The sequence below is a fragment of the Lycium ferocissimum genome, chromosome 1 (assembly GCF_029784015.1).
Source record: "Lycium ferocissimum isolate CSIRO_LF1 chromosome 1, AGI_CSIRO_Lferr_CH_V1, whole genome shotgun sequence".
Taxonomy (NCBI): Eukaryota; Viridiplantae; Streptophyta; class Magnoliopsida; order Solanales; family Solanaceae; genus Lycium; species Lycium ferocissimum.
This window is the reverse complement of record NC_081342.1, coordinates 64,587,092-64,612,630: the sequence shown is the minus strand read 5'-3', so window position 1 is coordinate 64,612,630 and position 25,539 is coordinate 64,587,092. Positions and strand designations below refer to the sequence as shown.

Here is a 25,539-nt window from a genome sequence, read left to right as displayed (position 1 = left end):
TATAATATAACTAAAAGAAAAAGAGTAACCACAACTTTTATTAGAACTTTTATTAGATTCATGGTCAAGAGGATAGCATCCCTAAATTGAAGATCTCAAGTTCAATTCCTTCAAATGTGGAACAAAATGTGTAGTTGGAGAAGATATATTGGCTTTTTAGAATTAGCACGCTATAAGTAATAATATAAATTTCTAATTTTTGGAGCTTTGCATAAATAAAAGAAATGGAGTAGCTAATTTGCAAATTTTGTATTTGCATAAATAAAAGAAATGGAGTAGCTAATTTGCAAATTTTGTATTCCATGTATCAACTAATAGAATATATGCTTTCGAATTCCTCTTTTGGTAAAATATGTGTGGCTCATAGGAAACAACCAGAAATAAAAATTCTCACGAACTCTACTTTTTTCTATAATTGAAAAATTCTCGAGCGCCAGTAACACATGATTTAAAGCTTAATAAATAACAAGTTTGGCCATCTACCTTCTACATTTAAATACACAACTTTAATATGCGGCATGATTCTAACCTCTGATGTGCACTTATTGTATTCTTACCGCTAGATAAAAGCTCTAAGTCACGGAAACTCTATTCCTTTTCCATTTTTTTTCTTTTCTTTTTCTGGTTTGATACACGAAATCTAATTACTACTGAAACATGAAAGGATATATTCAATACAGAAGTAGAACACATCATACAGCGGAAAGTAGTTTTTTTCTTAGCAAAATGTAATGAGGATCCAAAAACATTACATCCACTTGCTTCACCAACTGCTTCATATTATCTTGTGATGCTTGGTATCCTTCCCAGAATATTTACCTACAATTTTCGGAACAAAACATAACCAGTTTTGAATCTAAACTTTGGAGATTGAATTGTATAAGGCATTACATAATCATAGAGGCCTAAGATAGACCTTTCATATAGAAAATTTCACAAAGCAATTGTTTGGACATTTTATACATACTCAAATATCAAAATACTATGGACACAATAAAATGAGATTTTTTTTTTTGTACATTAAATAATAAGAAATTGACTGCATGTCCCACAAAAATGTTTCATCGGAAGACAAATATAGTCTTTTCACCATCTCAATATTCGTAAGTTGACAAAGAATTTTAACCATTAACTGTACAATCGACAGAAGAGCTTCAACATTTCGGGTACGTAACTTCAAAAGTTAACATAACATTCAAAAATCTCAGTAAAAATTGTTTCTGGTTCCACAACAGCTCCCATATTCTAACAACACAAATGACAAAGAGGAAAAACTAACAACACATAGTATGGTCATGAAACTGAAAGAAGATAAAATAAAAGAATTACTCACAATGGAGGTGCACTGTAGGTATTGTGCCATTGTTGGTGAGTTCAAACTTGTATGGATCTCCTACTTGAATACCATTTGCTTTTATGAACTGTCGCCATCCCCTTTTAATTCCAAAGTGGGGGTCCATTCGCCCTAGCCACACTGACCATGATCTCTTTTTTCCATCGACAAGAATCATCTCACATTTATCCATCAAGCCATTTGATTTTACAAAATTCATTGGAAGATACTGCTCAAATTTATCACAATACATAGATTAATACCGCATTATCAAAAAAATGAGTACTATTAGTTAAGTTTTGAACTAAAATTTGTTCAAATCACTTACCAAAACAGAGGCTCTGATGGAGTAAGGTTTAATAGTAGATATAAAATGAGGGTTGACATCAGCAGATGTTGAAGCAGCTACTTGTGATTTCGGTGTAGTCGTGCCCGATGTCTTAAGCCTAAGATCTATTGCTTTAAAGTAACCAAGAAAAGAAGAATGATACACTGCAATCATAAATAAAATGAATATGAATGCATATGCCAATTATAAGATGAGAAAACTTGCCTTGAAACTTCCTCATTGGAGTTTCTGCATCGGTAACAACATGAAATTTCCATATTGGTGTCTCTCCACTAGTAACAACCTCAAATGTAATATGATCTCCCTCCTTTAAGCAATTATCAGAACTGAATTTGCGCCATCCATCTCCAATATAGACTTGAGTTTTGCAAGAATTTAACCTTAAATTCCACGACCTAATTTGTCTTTCATCTCTTATAATCAAACCGTACTTCTTGTTGGTGATGAGACCGTTTTCATTTGCAAAATGTTTAGGAACGCACTGACATGGTGCATAACCGTTTCCACGCATCATTAAACAGTTCAAATACTTCATATATTCACTTAAAAAAGATAAAAATAAGAAAAATGCATGCTTCCTTATGAATATTCGTGAAGAGTTTGGGCGAAATAAGTTTTGAGACTTACCAAGAAGCCTTTCGAAAGGCAATATCGTCTAATGGTGCATTCAAAATGAGATTGACCAAAAAGCTTGTCATGAGTAACACCTTCTTCTTCTTCCTCCTCGTCGTCGTCTTTGTCCTCGTCTTCCTCCTCTTCTTGTGTTTGCATATGCTCTGCATATTCTCTATCACATTGAGTTGAATCAAAGATGGAAACATCAAATTCCATGTCTCCTTCATGTTTGAACACTAAAATATCTCCTATTTGCAAATTAAGCTCCTCTACAAACTCATTCCATTTATCCTCTTCTAATCGACTGCCGTTCAGCTTCACCAGCCACTTTCTATCAGCCCTTCTCAGTATTGCATGTTCAATATGGTCATGTCCCTTCAGATACTTCAAAAAACCTATTGGTATATTCTGCAATACATCATAACGTAATCAGAGTAGCTAATGCTTCTATATCTGCTTACTACCCTGTGTAGGATGGAACATTACATGGCACAGATATATTCATGAAAATTTACTAGTAAACTATCAACAAATATCATATTCTGAACTCATCATTGCAAAAGCGCAATGAGTTCAATATGGTAAAAACTTTGGAAGTTGAACCTATCAAGTTTAAATCCTTTCTTCAAAATGAATCAATTTTTTTTTCCTGTGATAAGTTCCCCATTCACCCTCCTGTACCTTTAGGGGTCATTTGTTGTTGTTTGGTTGTAAATTTAAGTCTAGTACAACTATACCAGTTTTACTTATACACCCTATTCAGTACTACTCTTATACATAGTAAACCGTGACATTAACAATACAAGTACTATTCCTATACTTGTACATCCTGTTCAGTACTATTTAGAAATTATCCGATGCATGTTATTTTTAATACAATAAACCAAACAGTCCATAAGAAATAATGCCAGCATTACTAATCCCATCATAACTTGTCTTCGAACCAAACGACTCTTGCAATTTACATACATATACACACCATAATGTAAAAGAAAAATTACAGATCACGCCACCTAATGATAAAGGAGAATTGATAGTGTGATAATCTTTATACTATTATTGTATGTAAATTAAACTCAAGAATATGTAAAAAACTTTATACTATCAGTGTATTTAAGTAAAACTCAAGAATATAAAAAATTTATACTATCAGTGTATGCAACTTAAATTCAAGAATATGTTAAAAAAAATTATAATACCAGTGTATGTAAGTAAAACTCAAGAATATGTTAAAAAAAAAAAAATTACACGTATGTAAGTAAAACTCAAGAATATGTAAAAAAAAAAAATATATACTATCATTGTGTGTAAGTAAAACTCAAGAATATGTAAAAACTTTTTACTGTCAATGTATGCAAGTTAAATTCAAGAATATGTAAAAAAAAATTATACTATCAGTGTATGCAAGTTAAACTCAAGAATATGCAAAAAAAATTATACTATCAGTGTATTTAAGTAAAACTCAAGAATATGTAAAAGCTTTTTTCTATCAGTGTATGCAAGTTAAGCTCAAGAATATGTAAAAAAAAAAAAAAAAAAAAAAATATTAACAGTGTATGTAAGTTAAACTCACCAGTCCATGCTTGAAGCCAGGTAAAATGGGTTTGAAGAAGTGAGGTTTCTTAGGAGGGACTTTCATGGCGGACAAAAAATAAGTACTACTACTATTAGTGTTGAAAAAAGTAGTAGTTTGGCTTGTGCTTTGATATGTATAATAATTGAAGGTTTGAAGTTTATGTAGTTAAAAATTTAATGCTAAATTCTAAATAGCGACGATTCATATGTCTAATACTCTTGACATTTAATTGTGCACTTCAAATCAGCCAATTCTAACAGTGGGATTATGTCATTAATGTTACATATTTGCACCATTCACATCACCTAAAATATGCACGGCCATGTAAAACTATTCATTACTGGTTAACGTTTTATCTTCCTTCATGTGATGTTCCCAAAGCAATGCCATTCTTTATTTGCTTTCTTCTTGTTTTGAACTTTGAATTGTTTGATCTCTATAATTTCACATGTGAAGGGTTGTTTCTTGATTTCATCCGGTATTTATAACTTAATTATTTTTAAATAAGAGTAGTAGATAAATAATTTTTTCCGTTATACCCATAGTATTAATTACTCATTTCCAAAATATATTTTTCAAATCCATTAAAACATGCACCAATTAATATGGGTATCATGGTAAATTCTGCACTTCATTTATTATTTCTTAATTGGTGTGCAAAGTCCATAGTGGACAAGTAAAACTGAACGGAGGGAGTATCTTGTAAGGAATCTGCTAAAAGTTAAAACTAAAAAAATAGGTAATGTCACATAAAAAATAATTATAAATAATTTTATTTAATTAGTACTCCCGATGTTCAATTTATGTTAACACATTTGACCGGGCACAGAGTTTAAGAAAGGAGAAGACTTTTAAACTTATGATGTTAAATGAGTCACATATATTTTGTGTGGCTATAAATAATTGCATAAAGGCAAATAGTTTCTAAATATAGAAAGGGGTCATTCTTTTTGACACGGATTAATAAGGAAATAGGTTCACATAAATTGATACGGAGGGATTATTAATTAATAATCTAGAATAAATAACAAATAACCTATGATGACATGTTAAATAATACTAATGGGATATCAAAAAATAAACTACCTAGAAGAATGTATTTCAACCACTAGTTTAAGTTAAAAAAGAACATTAATATTCGTTCGGTTTCATTTATGTGGCGGAATTCGAAATACGAAAGTTAAAATACTTTTTTTTTTTTTTTTGTGAATTTCAGATATAAAAATTTTCAAGTTGTTTGATTTGTTTTTACATATGTCATCAGGAGCATTGATGTTACATATTTACATACACCAGTCCGTTCACCTAAAATAGGCAAGGCAATATAATGTAAAAATTACCGTTTGTCGTATCCGATGCAACTTATATTAGACTGAATTCGCTTATGTGAAATTCTGCATTTGTCACTGATGATCAGAGTAGTGCATGTGTTGCATGCATTGCAATTCTTTGGCTTTGGTTAATATCATTAATTAGACATGAGAGGGTACCATGGGGTACGTAGATTGTTCAAAATAAAAGGTGATTGGCCAAAATTGCTCCTACTGAAGGTAGAAGTTTCACTTATTAATTTTGATAGTTTTATTTGTGTGTCATTAGGAATTTAAAATTGGATTATTTAAACGAATTCGAGAAAATCATAGAGAGAGAAAAAAATGTTGACTCTCAAGAATGAATGATGTCATATAACTAAAAAAAAAAAAAAGAGGAACTGCAACTTTTATTAGATTCATGGTCAAGAGGATAGCAATATCCCTAATTAAATTGAAGATCTCAAGTTCAGTTCCTTCAATGATGGAACAGTATGAATAGTTGTAATCGATATATTGGCCTTCAATGATGGCACAGTATGAATGGTGCATTCAATCTCGTTTTGAATGCACCATTAGAAAATATTGCCTTCCGAGAGGCTTCTCGGTAAGTCTCAAAACTTATATCGCCCCAACTTTTCATGAATATTCATGAGGAAGCTTGTGCACCATTTTTCTCTATCACATTGAGTTGAATCAAAGATGGAAACATCAAATTCCATGTCTCCTTCATGTTTGAACACTACAATATCTCCCATTTGCAAATTAAGCTCCTCTACAAACTCTTTCCAATTAGATGGCAGTTCACCTTCGCCAGCCACTTTTTATCAGCCCTTCTCAGTATTGCATGTTCATACTGATCATGTCCCTTCAGATACTTCAAGAAACGTATTGGAATTTTCTGCAATACAACAATATGTATAGTTTAAAAATAGTCTTGTCCCAGATATAAATACTTAGTACTATTTTCTACCAATTAATCAATAAGAGAATATTCATCTAGATTATGCTTAATTTTGATCCACAGCTACTTTTCTATATCTATATCAGTACATATAGCAGATACATAAAGAAGGATGAAATAATTTAAGCATTACTTACAAGGCCATTCTTGAAACCTGGCAGAATGGGTTTGAAAAAGTGAGATTTCTTTGGTGGGATTTCCATAGAAACCAAGAAGAAGTATTTACTGGAGAAAATGTCTTCCTTCTTTTTGGTAGATATAAATGAAAGAATCCAGGGTAATCTATATATAGTTGCAAGGAAACTTAGAAAGTTACTAATGATGGAATTAGAATATAGGTGGCTTTTCATATTCAGGGACTCTGTAATCCAATACTAATAAATAATGGTGCACTATTCCATCTGGCAATTGATCTCATACTTTTGTCACAAACAGATTTAGAATTTTAAATTTATGAGTTTTGAATTCTAGAATAGAGCGTTTATTGAATTTTGAATAAATTATTTATATATAGTAAGTAGATTTTTTAGTACAAATATAACATTTTGTCAAAGCTGTTGAGTCCTACCGAATTCGTAGCTAGAACTATAGCTCCGCCTCTAATTATATACTACTTGTTATTTATTTTGCAAGTCTAGACCTGATCCTTTTTAAGGTCGGTCGATGAGACTTACTAGGGATTGTGACTTACCTCACCTTCTTATTTTACGTATCGTTGCAGATACAACTGCGAGCACAAAGGTACAGGGTGTATGATCAGTGATCAGCTTATTTCATCCCGCAATGAGCCAACCACTTCAAGTTCTGTGGTCGCCAAATATTTCTATGTACTTATTTCTAATCAGAATTGTCGAGCTATAGGTACAAATTAACTCTTAGATCCTCTTATGACTTTACTGTTTGGATTAGACTTGTCACGCTAATTTGGTACCCTAAGTTTGCATTTTCAGTTTATGTTATGTTTTGTTGTGCAGACTGCGTTGAACAATCGTTTATATGCTTGGATTTGAATGTGAAAGTCTAAAAGAAATTCATTCGATAAGAGGTTGTCAGGTACCGATCATGAATCTTGAGGTCGTGAATCATGATATGCTTGAATTTGCATAAAAGTGGCGCTTGAAAAACTAGTGAAAACCATATTCTTACAAAAATAATAAAAGGTGTTAGGATTGAAATAACCAAATATCATGTGAAAGTTAATAAAGTAAATATTTTAATAAAGTAAATATTTGAAGACAAATAAATAAGACAAAGATAATCTAATAAAAGCGACATAATAAATAAACATGGTTTAGTAAATTGATCTTACATATGAGCGAAAAAATTTCATTGATATAAGCAAGGTAAATACCTTGACTCCCAAAAGTTTATCTACGGAGAATAATCAAACTTTAATGATAAACTGAATGTAACGTAACCTCAGTAACAACACGTGTCATTCAATAAACAGTACAATCCGAGGACTTTAGTAATTCATTAAGGTTAGAGTCTTATTCAAAGACGAATTCAAAATTTAAAGTTTATAAATTTTTAAAATATTTTAAACTAATAGTATATAATTATAACTTGATTTATAAATATTTAAATTTTTAATATATGTTACGGTTCATGTGAACTTATAATTATAAGCTTGCTCCGCCCCCCGATAAGAGACTTTGATTAAATTATAAGGGATAATTTCAGAGACCTTCCCTCAGGTTTGGCTTCGTTTCACTGTCATCTCCTCAGGTTTGTCTTCATTTCACTGACCTCCCTTGTGATTTACGATATTACAATGCTACCTCCCATAGTTTAACTTATTGTAACGATTCTCTTAATCTATTTTATTATTAATGTAAAAAAATAAGAAACTGACTGATTTTCCCTTTCCTAACATTAAATTTTTGATTAATTAATTTTAATGAATCTCCTTTAACAAAAAATTTAAGAGTAGAAACCTAATTTTCTTCTTTTTGGAAATCCTCCTCATTTTGTTCCGCAAACAATGCTTGCATCATCCATGTTCTTCTTCTCTTTTAGTCTTCTACATAAACCACTTTTAAGGGAATCGAATTGGTTGATAACCAAGTCAAAATATTACTCCATAAAGTTTAATTTTAACGGCACTACTAATTAAAAGAAGAAACCACATCGGTTCGTGCAGAAATAACAAACTAAAATCTAACCTCACCTTCAACAAGAAAAAAATTAACAAAAAGAAAAGAAAATATTAGAATGCAAGTCTTCCCCGTTAAAATTCATCCTTCTTCTATGGCAATTAGATCGTTGAAGAAGTTTGAGAGATAATCTTTATAGGCATTTATTTGATTTTGTTTTAATCAGTAATTGGGCTATTTTGACTTAAAAAGAATTAATTACATGATACTTGTTGAAGTTTAAGAATATTTTTAAAATAAAATATGTTTACAAGATTAATTAAATAAACGTATATTAGAAGGGCAAATAAGTCAGTTTGTAATTTTTTATATTATTAATAAATAGATTAAGTGAATCGTTTCAAAAAAATTAAAATAAGGAAGATAACTATAATCTCGTAAACCACAAAAGAGATCAGTAAAATAGAGTCAAATTTGATGGAAGATCTCTGAAATCTATATATAATATAAAGCTAGGCAATAGAAAGATGATGTGGTACCTCTCTTTGGCCAAGAATCAAATTTATCTTTTTTCTTCTTTTTTTGGGCTTTTTCTCATTTTTTCAATTATTTCATTAATTTTAGAAAGTCATTTCCATAACTCACACCTCTTCACCTTCATAACTTCCACTCTAAATTAAGAATATACATTACTCACATTAAATCACCTTAATTATAAGAAAAGTTACCTCCTTTCCTCTTCTTTGTAGCTATTTAATTTGTAGAAAATGAGCATTGAAAACAGAAAAACTCTCAAGCGAGCAGAGAATTGTCTGATGCCTTTGGTAACATTCTTTTCAGTTTTTTCTAATTTCCTTTTAGTTATCCTTTTTCGGGACTTTCATAGTAGAAACATTCTTTTCCCTTATATTTCTTTTGAGTTTTTTATTTCCATTTTTTCCAATCCTTTAGTCATCCACAAATGAAAGAGAGAGTATGTGTTTTTCTATTTTCTTGGCCATCAAAGATAAAGCTGTTACGCCCCGAACCATGGCCTGGGCGTAACACGACACTCGGTGCCTGACTGCATGTGACCGAACGAATCACATGGCTTGCTGAATCATCATGAGGCATACATGAGCGGAAATATAACGTGACGTGCATGATGAGCTTTTATAAAATATAGTAAGTCATAATATTAAACATAAGTACTTGGTTAAGTCATGAATGCGGACAATATCATAAATGAGCCAAAACCGGCTAACCAACTGCGAAGTCTAACATGACACTTGTCCTGTCTATGAAACCTCTAACGTGAGTCTGAAACACGTAACATACTTGCTGGGACAAGGCCCCCAACATACCTTTAGATGCAAAACTAAATAAGGAAAGACAATGTCTAAACCCCGAATGAGATGGGGCTCACCAATAAGCTGGTACGTGCAGATCCTAATGAGCAGAGGCGTCGTCCTGTAAATCCGTACTCGCATCGTGAAATGCGAGCTCCGGGCAATAAAAGGGGACGTCAACACATTGAATGTATTGGTATGTAAAGCAACTGAAAGAAATAACATAGGATATGGAATAACATGATAAGAACGCGAGCGAAAACACGGACAGTGATGAGCGATGAGCATGAGCATGAGCATGGGTGTATATATATATATATATATATATATATATATATATATATATATATATATATATATATATATATATATATATATAACATAAGTAAAACATGATAAGTAGGGAGAGCATTTCATAAACCGACAACATGATATCACCACGTGGATACGTGGAGTCTGGTACCTCGGGACCCGGCGAGCCCCATACCTTGCTAGGGTATAAGGTGTAATATGCCCGATGGATCCATTCAGTGTAAAATTAAGGAATCGTCTTAACTGGGCGGAGCGATCCTTATCCTACGGTGGCTACGTAGTTTCAGGCTATCTGAGCCTTCTCGGTAACTTGTGTAACTCCCAAAAACATGAACATGATATAATTGGCTAAGAAGCCCATGATTTTTGTGAATTAACTTGTACTTGACTTGTAATCATGATTTCACGAAATAACTTGTAAACATGGTTTCATGAAATAGCTTGTATTTAGCATGTATGTATCTTGTATCATGGAATGAAAGTAATTATATAATATAGTTGCATGAAAACTTGTAGACATGTAGGATATTCATGAAATAATCATTCTTAGTTAAAAACATGCATGCAAGAACCCATGGAATACAAGATATGGGTTTTCATGGATTACAGACTGATTCTCAATAATCATATGGAGTTATTAAGAACACAATGACAGAACAATAGCAATTCATACATAATCTATTCATGGACATGGACCTAGGGTTGTCATGAACATGGTGTAGAAACCCTAGTTTTAGTAGAGAATCATAATTTATGGATTATGAGGCGTGGGGAAGAACAATGATGTTTCCACACGTAGATAGTAACTCTACATACCTGGTAATGCTCCAAACTTGAATTAAAGATTTTAACTTTGAAGAAGATTTCCAAAATCTTGAATTCTTGAACCTTGAGATGGGTTTTTTTGAAAACCCTAGTTTAGGAACAATGATTTCTTGCTTAGATTGTTAGAATATATGTTAGAATTGAGTTGGAAGGGTTTAGTTTGACTTACCTTGATGTTTTGGATTGTTGCTAGGGCTTGGAATTGTGAATAATGAAATAAAAGAACTGAATGTTTGAATTTATACAAAAGTGAGGCGGAAGTTATATGGACATATTATACGGTCCGCATAAAGTTATACAGTCCGTATAATATGACCATATTTTATTATGGCTAAAAACAGAACGTCGATTTGAAGTTTCATGAAGTACGGACGAGTTATACGGTCCGTATAAAATTATATGGGCCGTATAACAAGTTCGTATAACATGACTAGTGAACGGACTGCTCTGTAACCTTTCAGTAAAATGGCCATAACTTTTTGTACAGATGTCCCCTTGACCCCCATAATATGCCGTTGGAAAGGTATTTCAAAGGGCTACAACTTTCATTTAGGAAGTTTTCCCAAATTCCTAATTAATAAAGGGGTTATGATCGTTGGAAGTAAGACCTTCTACAAACTCACTTGCAAACATGCCCCGTAGAGTAGCTTCCAACTTTGCTTTGCCCAAAGACATTTCTTATGACTTGATTAGTTTTCAAAACACTTCCTATAACCCTCATATTGGTTCCATTATATTATCATCTTATGAGTCAAACCTTCGCCCGAAGCTACGAGGTGTTACAAAAGCCTGGTAACTTTTCAAAGTTGCAACAACTATAGAGGTATTAAGCTGCTAAGTCACACTATGAAAGTGTGGGAAAGGGTGGTAGAGATGAGGGTGAGGAGACGCGTGTCCATTTCAGAGAACCAGTTCGGATTCATGCCGGGGTGCTTGACTACAGAAGCTATTCATCTTGTGAGGCGACTGGTGGAGCAGTATAGGGAGAGGAAGAGAGATTAACACATGGTTTTCATCGACCTAGAAAAAGCTTATGATAAAGTGTCAAGAGAGGTTTTATGGAGATTTTTGGAGGTCAGAGGTGTACCTGTAGCGTACATTAGGGCGATCAAGAACTTGTATGAGGGAGCCAAGACCAGGGTTAGAACAGTGGGAGGAGACTCAAAACACTTCCCTGTAGAGATGGGGTTGCATCAGGGATCAGTACTTAGCCCTTTTTTATTTGCCTTGGTGATGGATGGTTTGACGTGACAAATTCAAGGTGAGGTGCCATGGTGCATGTTATTCGCGGATGACATAGTCCTGATTGACGAGACCCGCAACGGAGTGAATGCTAGCTAAACTGGAGGTTTGGAGACAAACTCTGGAGTCTAAAGGGTTTAAGTTAAGTAGGACCAAGACAGAGTACATGGAGTGCAAGTTTAGTGGCGAGACACATGAGGCTGGCGTGGAAGTGAGGGTGGGTACCCAGGCCATCCAAAAGAAAGGAATTTTCAAGTATCTTAGGTCTATTGTACAAGGAGATGGGGATATTGACGATGATTTCACGCATCGTATTGGTGCAGGGTGGATGAAATAGAGGCTCGCTTCAGGAGTGCTGTGTGATAAGAAGGTACCACCAAAGCTTAAAGGCAAGTTCTACAAAGTGGTAGTGAGATCGACTTTGTTGTACGGGGAGGCACACGTCTAGAAGATGAAAGTTGAGGAAATGAGAATGTTGCGATGGATGTGTGGGCACACCAGGCGAGATAGGATTAGGAATGAAGATATCCGAGATAAGATGGGAGTGGCATCGGGGAGGACAAGATGCGAGAAGCGCGGCGAGATGGTTTGGGCATGTGAAGAGGAGAGACACGGGAGATGCCCCCGGTGCGGAGGTGTGAGAGGTTGGCTATGGACGGTTTGAGAAGAGGTAGAGGGAGGCCGAAGAAGTATTGGGGAGAAGTGCTTAGGAAGGACATGGTGCAGTTCCAGCTTACCGAGGACATGACCTTAGATAGAAGGCTATGGACGACTCAGATTAGGGTAGAAGGCTAGTAGGTAGTCCCACGTATCCCGTCGTACTAGTAGTCGCAGTTTTGATATTCATTTTCTTGTCCTTTGATTCGTGCAGCTATATGTTGGTCCTTGTACCACAATTATCATATTTATCCGTGGTAGCTCGTTTCTTTTTCTCATCTTTTTTATCATGGCTTTTTCGCTTTCGTTAGTTTCATTTTCGTATCGCTTTGAACTGTTTTTGCTTATCTGACCTTTTCTCATCATATTTTCTCTTGAGCCGAGGGTCTTCCGGAAACAACCTCTCTATCTTCCGAGATGGGAGTAAGATCTGCATACATTTTACCCTCCCCAGACCCCACACTGTGGGATTTCACTGGATATGTTGTTGTTGAATTCTGTTTAAGAGATTTTATAGTTAAATTTATTGTTGTTATATGGAAAGTGATTTTATTTTTTGCCTAGTGCTAAGACAGCCAATTTTTGTGGTTTTGATTTTTTTTATAATTTTTTTTCCAGGTCCATATTTTAGAGAAAGGTTCATGGCTAACAAACACTTAATATGTTTTATTTCCTTTTAGTTTTTCCTTCTCATGTCCATGCACTATGACGTTCTATTCAATGTCTTTGTGTATTTAAATACCATGAGAATTCTCAAGAAATTCGACAAATTTCAAAATCATTTTTTAGTCGTTGGAGAATGTAGAACTATTTATTTGTGCGTCTTTATTTTTTGATTTTTGTTCTATTAATTGGCATGTAATTTTTATATATTTTTCTTAAATTTCTTAACTTTGTGATTTTGGGTTTTAGTTTTTTTTTTTTAAAAAAATTTATTTCTATTTTGTATTAAGTCGATGCTCTCAGTGAGAGAGGCTGAAAGCTCACAAACATGTGTTTTGTTCTTATTACCTTTTTGTTTCTATTTTTCTTATTTTCAGTAGATTTATGAATAAATAAAAAAATAGATTTACAATTTCTATGCTTACTACATCTTGATTCTTCTTTTTTGCATTTATATTGTAAAATTTATTTCTTTGGAAGAAATAATTATTTTAAAGTAAGCGTGGAATTAATGCCTAGACCTGATATTTTACTTACCATCATTTTTTCATAAAGCCTATGATTCGCATATTTCTAAGAGATTTTTTCATAATTGTGTGAAGCGCAATCAAATACACTGATTTTATCAAATTATAAAGGCGTGAACTTTCCAACTTCTCTGAAAAGTTACGTTGGAAACGAAACATTCTTCACCTCCTTACAAAATCAATCATTACACATTACTAAAGTCTAATGTAAGTGTTTCAACTTTTAACCACTCAAACCATTGAAGGGCCAAATATCTTGAAATTAAGGAGACACTGAGCCTAGTGTCAGGTCCTTAATATTAAATTAAAGACACTTAGCTCATGTTTTTATACGATTTGCTCACGTTTTTTGCTATGTCAAGTCATTCTTACTATACTCAAAATTACTAAAGTTAGATAAAAATGACAAGAAATATGTGTTGGAAGAATTTTTTTTTTATTATAGATTTGGTTGATAATTTACAAATGAAAGTTCCGCCATTCATAATAATCATTTAGAGTAGTATGTAAATAATAATTATTATATATATTTTTTATATTTACAAGGGAAGAGCCTTCTCTAGATTTTTCTACAAGGACTTTCCTAACAAATTCATAAGACTCTATGGTCATTCCGGGAAAATATCCATATTTTCTAGAACCTTCCCGTAAGTGTTAAGACTTCTTATGTAAGCATCCCACGTAGCAAAAATGTGTGTCAAGTTGTACATAGGTGGCATGATGATGTAGTTTGTCATTATAGATACTTTTTTTAATTAAATGAAGAATGCAAAATAAGACTCACATTCATTCTCCGGTATTAATTGTGCGATGAGAAGGCAACGTAATAATCACCACATTAATCTCTGAAATTAATCTGAGAATGCAAAAGTAAAAATTACCACATTCATTCTCTGAATATGAAAGTGCAGAACTGCAACGTATGGGCTTAATCATAATTATTCAGCCACATAATTGATGGGCTGTCTATATCCTCACCATAACATTCAATTTCCTACGGTTATATATTTGGATGTCTTCTTTTATGAGGGAGAACATAAAGAAACAATACACCCCCCTTCATTAACTTTTCCTTCATTAATTATTTCCCTCATTGACTTTTTCTCTTCGTGAATTTCTGGAAAATTTTTGCAACTCGAAACTTTCAGCCCCGATTGCATGTGTTTGGAAGAGTTGTAGAACCTTGAGAAGTAACCGACCTTAACAATTTGCACCGAAATCGAATAAAATCACTTTCAAGACAGTTGCTTGCCACGACATATCAATATTGTAGTATTTTTCCTAACAGTCATCAACTAGGGCTATCAATAAGAGGCTAATTCAAAATTATAGACGCATCATTAATTTAACGGAAAAGGGCAAAAAATACTCTTCTATTATACCAAAAGGATCACGTATATCCTTCGTTATACTATCCGTTCACCACAACCGCTAAAGTAGAATTGGTGCAAAAATACCCCTTCGCCGTTAGAACCGTCCACTATGGCAATGGCATGCCACATAGTCTGACATTTTGGATGCCATGTGACATACCACCTCATCCCAGCCACATTTTACCACTTCCTCGACTTCTTTTCCATCACCACCACTACCTCCCTTTTGACCTAACCACTGCCACCATCAGGGGGAGCTAGCTCATCCAGGGGCGGATCTACAGCGCATTGAGGGCGTTCCGAGCACCTTGGGCAAAAAATTACACTCTATATATAAGGTATTTTTATATGTTTTATGTACATATATAGATTTTGAACACCTTGAACACAAGAGTAGGGGTTAGTTCAGTGGTTTAGGGTGTCAAAATTCACCTTGAGGTTCCAAGTTCAAGCCTTGGGCACTGCATTTTTATTTTTCGAGCCCCCTTCAGAGAATATCCTAGATCCGCCACTATCGGGTGCGATTTCCATCAAATTCAGTAGTTTTGGTCCAAATCTTATATCTTTATTAAAAAGTTCATTGAACATATGCAAATTATTAATTTAGAACCCAGTAACTTTAAAATACTGAAATCCCGAACCTATAAATGCCAAATCCTGGCTCTGCCTGTGACCACCACTTAGATCAAGACTAAGAGAATTTTTCATCGAAGAGGTAAGAGGATTTTTTTAGGTCACTTTTAATATGAGAGCATTACGAGCTTATGCCCGTAATCAACATGGTTCAATGATCTCCTCATTTGAAGTTCCTCTCATTCTCAAGTTTTAAAGACGACTAGAGCAATGCCACATGCATATTAATAATTCATCTAGCGGATAGTGACTTGTTGGGTACGAGTGTTGCAAAGCCTGATTCTTGTGTCATGCAAATGTTACTCTTTGCACCATTATATACTTGAACAAGAATCAAGAAATTTACCTTGTGAAGAAAACTTTAGAAACCTCCCTCCTTATTTCTTGGGGGTGAAATAATTAAGAATCTAGATAGATCACAGCTATTTTGACGTCAGAAGTAGCATTAAATGGATAAAATCAACTCCAAGACACCCTTTAGTTAATATTCCCTCCTCCATGTTAGTAGTCACATTTTCCTTTTGCACGCTCTTTAAAAAATCATAAATAAAGAGTATATCTTACTAATTCATCCTTATCTCTTTTTAATAAGAATGTATTCTAATCAATATTGATTATTTTTAAAGAACACTTAATACTACGGACAAAATGAAACAAAATTAATTAATTTCATTTTGATTTTGCTGACAAATATTTTGAGATGAATATTTTTAGTAATATCGACAATTAATATGGACGGAAGGAGTACTTATGAGTGCCTTTGACTAAAGTCCCATCCCTAAAGCTCTCAAAATCGCTTCCAAAATAAATTTTGCTACTAGAAAAATATAAAATTTCTCGCCGATTTTTTATTGTAAGATTTATCACAGAATCTCTAACGGAATTCGTGGAAAAAAATATTCCCTTCGTTCTTTTTTGTTTTTCCTAAATTATATGTCGACTTTTTTGTAATTGAAGTGTACACTTATTTCTAAACGCAAGTATTCCACTCGGTAAAAATACTCCTATTAGCATAGTGATTAAAGTGCACCATTAATGCTTTAGTTAATGGTACTCCCTCTGTTCTATATTACTTAGCCATATTATTAAAAATATATGTCTCAAATTATTTGTTTATTTCTAAAATCAAGGGAAAATTAATTAAATTTTTCTCATTTTACCTTTAGTATTAAATGTTCTTGAAAATAGTCACTATGATTAGAATATATTTATTAGAGAGAGATAGGGATAAAGTAGTAAAATATATTTTTTATTTATGATTTTTTAAGGGGCGTGCAAAAGAAAAAGTGACAAAATAATATGAGATGGAAAGAGTATTGGTTTACACGACAAGCCACCTGCATATTTAATTCCATTAGTGACTTTCTAAATAAGTTTCGTTGCAACTCTTTAGTTTCCCCTGAATCCTTTTATTTTTATCTAACGGAAAACATGAAAGAACATCTTTCTCCATTATAATAAAAGTACATATTCTTGGCAGCCATGAAAGTCCCACCAAAGAAACCTCACTTTTTCAAACCCATTCTACCAGGTTTCAAGAATGGCCTTGTGAGTAATATGTACTTTAGTTACTAATTAATCTTTTTTTTATATGTGTGTGTGTGTATATGTATCGTTATATATTGCTATATCTATGATATAGAGGTGAAGAAGGGGGGATGCAGGGGAGTTTATCATAGTAAAAGAAGCTGAAGATTATAGCATAATCTAAATGAATATTATATTGATTTATTGGGTAGGAAATAGTATTATATATGGGACAAGACTATCTTAATTAGTAGAAGTTTGGCCATAGATTCCAAATATTTTTCACTTATTAGAGTTTATGGAGTCTGAGTTATGTTTGGTTATGCTTTTTGAAAATTATATTTGGAACAATGTTCATGTTTAAATGTACTTATGTACAACTTCAAAAGTGAAAACTGAGTTGGAAAACATGTTATAAGCTGTTTTTCAAATTTGAAATAACTTAAAAGTTGGATTTGGAAGTTTCATGGTCATACACTAATTTTCAAATAGAGTGAGATTATTTTGAAAAAAATGATTACTTTTTATGGCCAAACGGGTACTTAAATTGTCACATATTGTTGTACTGCAGAAAATTCCTATAGGATTCTTCAAGTATCTGAAGGGACACGATCAGTATAAACATGCAATACTGAGAAGGGCTGGTAAAAAGTGGTTGGTGAAAGTGAATGGCCAGCGATTGGAAGATGGTAACTGGAAAGAGTTTGTAGAACAACATGATTTGCAATTGGGAGATATTTTAGTGTTCAAACATGAAGGAGACATGGAATTTGAGGTTTCTATCTTCCATTCGAGTCATTGTGAAAGAGAATATGCAGAGCATCTTCAAGAGGAAAAGGACGAGGACAAGGAAGCTGTTACTCTTGACAAGTCTTTTGGTCAATCTCACTGTGAATGCATTATTCGACAATATTCCCTTTTACGAGGTTATATGGTAAGTCTCAAAAATCATTTCGCGCAAACTCTTCAAGAAACTTAGGCTAAAGCAATACGGTATGCATTAGTTTGTGTGGAGTATTATTACGATGTCATCCCCCCAAAGTGTTTTCCTTCTTGCGCGAAAGGAAAAAGATGTTTATACTCTCTGACCTCTTTCACACTGTGGGTCCCATGTCTTCATCCCCGATTCTTCATGATAGATTCCATTTTCCTGGTAAAAACAACTTGTTTTCTGTCCGTCACCTTGCAGCTAACCATCTTCGTGTCATCTTTTCTTCTTTTGGATGTCTTATCCACAATCAGCGCATGGAAAAGATTGTTAGCCGGTTGGTAAAGCTTTATTATACAGATATTCTTCTTTACAAATTAAAATTAGGCTTGCATACGGTTATTATACGGAAGTGTCTCTGCCACTCGGCTAAAAGGAAGCATGTGAACAAATTTTATAATTTTTCTTCTTGTTAGTTGGTGTTATAAATTTGGTGAAAATTTGAACAATATTTTGAACTGTTTAATGATGTGTTCCAATGGTTATGCATTTATACACCATGTCAGTGTTTGCCTCAACAATTTATAAAGATGAATGGTCTCACCAACAAGAAGTGTGGGTTGATTGTAAGAAATGAAGGACAAAGGTCGTGGAATTTAAAGCTAAGTTCCAACAATACTCGAGCCCATATTGGAGATGGATGGCGTAAATTCATTGCTGAAAATTGTTTAAAGGAGGGAGACCGTATAGTCTTTGAGATTGTTCGTAATGGAGAGACACCAATATGGAAATTTCAAGTTATTACTGATGGAGAACTACCAGTGAGGAAGTTTCAAGGTAAGTTTCTCGTCTTTGAGGTTGATGATTTCATTTATCGTCGCTATGTTAGAATCTTGTGTCAAGGAGATTCAACAGTTTATATATAATAAAAAACATATTTATTTCTATCCTATTTGCACAGTATAATTTTTCATCAAATTCAGTATTTTTCACACAGACATTTTAGATCATACAAAGCATAGTTACAAATTAAGAAAACAAACTTACACATTCTGATTCCTCTAGAAATGGTGTAATTGAGTGTTAGTGTATACTTTCTAGCTTCTTCTTGTAATAACTGGCTTTAGATAAAGGTCTAATTGAAGTGCAATATGCTGTATGTGAATTCACTCAAGTTTATAGATTGGAAACTTTAAAGGCCAGTTCCGGTCCTCAACTTAATTTTTTCTGTTATTTATGGAAATTATTATATTTATTAATTATGCAAGCTGTAAATGGAGACAATAATGATGCTTATTTATATGAGAAACTAATGTTAAATTAGTCAAAAGGTGGGGATGGATATTTAAATTATGTTCATCTTTTTTAAGTATCATTTGTTATATTTAATTTATTGACAATGTAACAGAAAAACCGAGCCCCAGCATCGAGCTGTCAAATAAGACTTCTTCCCATGTAGAAGTTGCTACTCATGACGAACCTTTTGTTCTATCTCATTTTGAATGCACTATTAGACCATATTGCCTTTCAAGAGGTTTCTTGGTAAGTCTCCAAAATCATATTTCCTCAAACTCTTCTAGAATCTTTTTCTAAGGCAAATACCATATGCATTATTTTGCGTGAGTATTATTACGCGTTAGTCCCCAAACGTGCTTTCCTTCTCGAGCGAAATAAAAAAGATGTTTAGCTTTTTCGATTTTATCCTATACCTATCAAAGATCTTGTTAACCTTGTAGATGACACTCTCATACCTCTTTCACACTGCGAATCCTATGTCTTCATCCCGGATTCTTCATGATAGATTTCATTTTGGCATAATACATAAAGCCTTTAAACTTGGCCTCAGCTGGCAAGTACGCTCTCCAACTTTGGATGTGCACAAGTAGGCACCTCAACTTGTATAAAGTTGAACAAGTAAATACAAATGATGACATGGCACATAATAAATATTGGAGGGCCACATCAATGCCACGTCAGTATTTGTGTTTACTTGTTCAACTTTATACAAGTTGAGGTGTCTACTTGTGCACACCCAAAGTTGAAGGGCATACATGCCAGCTGAAGCCAAGTTTAAGGGCCTATTTATGTATTATGCCTTTCATTTTCATCGTAAAAACAATTTGTTTTCTGTCAGCCACCTTGCAACTGACCATCTTCATGTCATCTTTTCTTCTTCTGAGTGTCTTATCCACAATCAGCATAGGTGAAACATCATTAGCGACTGGTTGGGAAAACTTTATTGATTTAATTATACGGATATTCTCTTTACAAATTAAATTAGGCTTGCATACTGGTTATTATACAGAATGTCTCAACCACTGGGCTAAAAGGAAGCAGGTGCACAATTTTTATTATTTTTCATCTTGTTAATTGGTGTTACAAATTCGGTGAAAATTTGAAGAATATCATGAACTGTTTAATGATGTGTTCCAATGGTTATACACTTATACACATACACCATGTCAGTTTGTGCCTCAACAATTTGCAATTGCAAATGGTCTCACCAACAAGAAGTGCGTGTTGATTGTAAGAGATGAAGGACAAAGGTCCTGGAATTTAAAGCTAAGTTCCAACAATACTCGAGCCTATATTGGAGATGGATGGCGTAAATTCATTGCTGAAAATTGTTTAAAGGAGGGAGACTGTATAATGTTTGAGATTGTTACTAATGGAAAGACACCAATATGGAAATTTCGTGTTGTTACCGATGGAGAAACACCAGTGAGGATGTCTCAAGGCAAGTTTATCATATTATAATTAACCAACCTCTTTTTTATGATTTTTTTTTTCTTCTAACTGTATTTAATATCTTGACAATGTAGCAGAAAAACCGAGCCCCAGCATCGAGTTGTCAAATAAGGATTCTTCCCATGCCGAAGCTGCTACTAACAAGCCTTTTGTTCAATCTCGTTTTGAAAGCAGTATTACACCATATTGGCTTTCAAGAGGTCTGGTAAGTCTCTAGACTGATTGAACTGAAGGAAGCATGTGTTCCATGTTTCTTAGGTTGTTTTTGGTATTTATGAATTTTTTTTTTTTTTGGCGAATGTTTTCCTGGGAAATAAGTGAGTTTTTTTAAAATTATTTATTGGTGTTTGATAAGTAAGCAAAATATATTGTTTTAAAAGCATTTTATATAATCTAGGCAAGTATATTGCTAATTGGAGTTATTTTTAGTGGAAATATGAAGAATATGAACTGTTTAATATTGATATGTGCAAATGGCTATACACCATTTCAGAATCTCCCTAAACAATTTGTATTCGCAAACGGTCTCATCGACAAGAAGTGTGATTTGATTATAAGAGATGAAAGACAAAGGTCATGGAATTTAAAGCTCCGTTATTGGAGAACTGAAGTCTATATTGAAGACGGATCATGGCGTAAATTCAGTGCTGATAATAGCTTAAAGGAGGGAGATCGTATTAAGTTTGAGGTTGTTAGTAATGGAGACACACCAATATGGAAATACCAAGTAGCTGATGCAGAAATTCAATTGCAGAAGTTTCAAGGCAAGTTTTCTCATCTTGGAATTGTAAAAAAAAAAAATTCAAGAAAGGTCCTCATTAGAAAGTGAACCCTGCTAATTTTTGGAACATATCCACATGTTGTATCTTCCTTTTATCCCAATTGTTACACTTTCTTATTACGTTTTCTCTTTCTTTTGATATGTTCTCTTTAATTTTTAATGAACAGACATTATGAAAAAGCCCTCAAACATGAGTCCTCTCAATGCACAAGTATCTACTTCAACTCCTGGTGATGATGATCATCCCTATTTTGGTTCCACAATTAAACCTTATTGCATCAGCAAGTCAGTTCTGGTAAGTTATTTAAACTGATTTTATTAGGGTTAAGTTAATTATAATCACTTAGTACAAAAAAAACATTACCCTGCCTGTGTAATTTAACTTGTTATAGCAGGTCATTTACTCAATTTTCTTGATTGCAACAGTTGCCTATTATTATAGGCAACTTAACCTGGTGGTGTAAAAAGTTATATACTATCAGCATACACTCGCACCTGACCAAGCCATGCAATTTAACCTTAATAATAATAAATTAATTTGACAATGCGTATCACTTAACGGTGGTTAACTGATAAAATGTGTGTGAAAGACACATATCTTGTGACTTGTCGTAAGCATCGGATGCACGTAAGTTTTCTGTCAGGTGTGCGAACAAAGTCCTATATTGGTAGATGAAAAGATTGGGAGCCAACATATAAGGTGTAGGGATCTCTTAATGGTGTGAGCCCTTTTGGGGAAAACCATGCAGGCTTGGCTCAAAGCGGACAATATCACACCATGCTATGAGTATCTGCAGGCTGGTTCAGCCCAACATTTGACCATCTGTATACAAAACTTGACCTCCTTTTGTTGTAGTCCTCTTCTTTGTTTCTTTGGTCACAACTGAAATATAACCTACAAATGAAACAAATTTTATGGCAGTATCTTCCACTGGATTTTGCAAAGTCAAATGGATTGATAGATAGAAAGTGTGAGATGATTCTGAAAGATGAAGCACAGAGATGTTGGTCAGTGTGGCTTGGGAGAATTTCACATCATTTTGGAATTATAAATGGATGGTCAAAATTCAGAGAAGCAAATGGACTCCAAGTAGGAGATGCTTACAAGTTTGAACTCATCAAGAATGGGAAAATACCTATAGCACACTTCCATTGTAAGTTTTCTTTCACTTCTAATGTACTTTTGCCGAGTTTAAGTTCTATGGTTTGATGTTATACAAAAGCATCACTACTAAAATAACATAATTTTTTAAGGATGTTTCCTTCGGGACGGCATCAGAAATATGGCATTTCCAACGGAAACGTTCCCGACGAGCCAAACTAGCAATTTTTAATGTATTTAGACAATTAGATTAGTTATAAGGTAATTAAAAATAAATCTCTATGGTTTTATGGTATGTAACATTTCGCATAATTGTGCAATAATTCTTGCAAATACTTCATTTCAATGGTCTTGACATGTTTTGTTGTAGTTTGGAAATTATAACATCACTAATTGAGGATGTCATTTTGAACAACACAATGGGCTCCCTACAAGATTTTGTAACTACTTTCATAGAAATATGTATCTTTGCAGGCAAATATTCTGGAACGGTTGCGAAGAGGGGGGGAAAGTTGGGAAATTGAAGCAACTTGGCTGTTTTTTTAAAGTTTGGTTGATCCAATATGGTGTACAATCTCAAAAACTATGTATGATTTTTTCTTCTATAAATCTTCATGTAATGACTGCCTAGCCAGCTTTTGTCAAAGCCCCAGTTACTCAGCATGGCTTGGGTCTGGTTGTATAAATTAAACCATTAAACTATGTGAATTATTTGCACCATATCACCTTTTCTAAAGTAATTCTTGAAAAGTATTTTTTTTCTTTTTGTACAGATAAATTTAACCCACTATAACTAGTGGGGAAGTAGATGGATGGTTAATGACACGTTCTTGATGCTAGATAGGACATATACAGATGAACTTTAATGAATCTAGTATAAAGTGACATGTTCCCTAGACTAGCATTGTCACGATCCAAAATATTCGGTAACTTTTTTTTCCATCTAAGTTTTTAATGGACAGTGGTATCTACCGCCGTTTAGGCCAAATACATAGATGGCCACCAAACTATGCAAGATCCCCTTTAGCCATTTAAATTCACAGAGACAATGTGCTGCTTCTTGGTTTTTCATGATATGGGAGAATTTCCGAGGGAGGTAAACCAACCGGTAAGTGATTTTCGAGTCAACGGACATCCGGCCTAGTCCGAATCACACCATTCATACAATTGGAAATCACAATCTTTTCTCATTACAATACCTTGTCCTAGGTTCTTCTTCAAGTAGCGCACCACACGGAGAGCCGCGTTCCAGTGTGCTTCCTTCGGTTGCTGCATGAATTGGGACAGAACATGCACGGAATACAATAACTCAAGTCTAGTAAAACTGAGATATATGAGTCGACCGACCAGACATCGATATGGTTCCGAATCTCCCAAATGAGCTCCTTTGGCTCTAAGTCTAAGTCTGTTTTCACAAAACAACTTTGACCTTTGACAATGGATAAACTGTCATTTTCCTTTCAAGCTAAATCTTATTGTTTAATATTGGCTATTAAAGTGCTTCAACGCTTCTTAATTTCATGCATTGCATTAACTTTCATTGAAGAAAAAGGTGTAAATAATACATGTAATATTATACTGTTTGCAATGAGAATATAATGAGCAATCTTTTCCTTTAGCTACGGAAAGGAGCATTGACAATAAAATGATGAAAGCTACATATCAAGGGTATGTATTACGCAATCAACTCCGTAAATTGTCTTATTTTAATGTAGGGAAGAGGAGTACATTTTGAGTTAAGTTATATATACACTGTCAATATACAAAAAAGTTTATACTATCAGATCATTTAAACCATGGGTGTGTTCGGTATGGAGGAAAACATTTTCCAATTTTCCCATGATCGTTTGGTCAAAAAATTTGGAAAACATTTTCTTTAGGAAAACAAGTTTCTCAAAAATGGGAAAATGACTCTTCTAAAAAAAGTAGGGAAAACAAGTCTATAAGTGCATTTCACCAACCACCCAACCCACCCCCAACCACTCCTACAACCCCACCCCTTCCCCCACCCCACCCCACCTCCTGGCAAAAAAAAATTAATTTTGTTTTGAAAAAAAAGTTTTGATTTTTTTTTTTTTGCACCACCCCACCCCACTCCTGCCCCACCTGCACCAATTTTTTGCACGGATTGCCCTTCTTTTGGGGTGGTCTTTAAATTTTGCCCCTCATATTTGTGTTCTTTAAGTTTTGCGCCTTCGGATACCCGAGGTTCTGTGGTTCGAACCCCCGTTCGTGCATAAAATAAAAAAATAATTTCGCAAGACAGTAATGGGAGAGTGTATGCCGGATCCAAAGATACAATCCTTAAGGAAAAACCAAAGTTATGCCGGAGGGGGCAGACTTTGCCTTGAGACATTTTTTTTTTTTTAAACTTTTCAAGGCACACTTTTAGTTAAGGCATACTTTTGGTTATGCCTTAATTAAAAGTATACCCCATAAGGCATAGTTCCTTAAGGAAAAATTTTGCCCCATAAGGCAAAACTAAATTATGCCTTGAGGAAAGTTATGCCCCTCCCGCATAACTTTAGTTTTTCCTTAAGGAAGTTATGCCGAGGGGGCAAGACTTTGCCTTGAGACATTTTTTTTTTTTTTTTTTTTTTACTTTTAAAGGCACACTTTTAGTTAAGGCATACTTTTGGTTATGCCTTAA

General features: G+C 33.9%; 2 protein-coding genes across 3 annotated transcripts; one reads left to right on the top strand and one right to left on the bottom strand.

Moving 5' to 3' along the window:
- Nucleotides 1-1,325: 1,325 nt before the first annotated feature.
- LOC132066339 (B3 domain-containing protein REM8-like) lies at nt 1,326-6,350 on the bottom strand. The gene is made up of 5 exons (XM_059459667.1): nt 6,285-6,350; nt 2,310-2,705; nt 1,887-2,211; nt 1,662-1,825; nt 1,326-1,562 (listed from the first exon to the last, which is right to left on the bottom strand). The coding sequence occupies exons 1-5, from the start codon at nt 6,348-6,350 to the stop codon at nt 1,326-1,328; spliced, it is 1,188 nt and encodes a 395-aa protein (XP_059315650.1).
- Nucleotides 6,351-17,207: 10,857 nt separating this feature from the next.
- On the top strand, nt 17,208-23,729 carry LOC132057301 (B3 domain-containing protein REM10-like). Of its 2 annotated transcripts, XM_059449844.1 has the most exons (7): nt 17,208-17,351; nt 17,902-18,264; nt 18,825-19,095; nt 21,081-21,211; nt 21,500-22,082; nt 22,710-22,894; nt 23,364-23,729. In XM_059449844.1, the coding sequence occupies exons 1-5, from the start codon at nt 17,286-17,288 to the stop codon at nt 21,833-21,835; spliced, it is 1,167 nt and encodes a 388-aa protein (XP_059305827.1). In that variant the 5' UTR covers nt 17,208-17,285; the 3' UTR covers nt 21,836-22,082; nt 22,710-22,894; nt 23,364-23,729. The 2 variants fall into 2 exon arrangements, with proteins under 2 accessions (XP_059305827.1, XP_059305834.1); XM_059449851.1 differs by lacking the exons at nt 21,500-22,082; nt 22,710-22,894; nt 23,364-23,729 and adding an exon at nt 19,667-19,800 and having other exon boundaries at nt 20,725-21,213.
- The last annotated feature ends 1,810 nt before the right edge of the window (nt 23,730-25,539 follow it).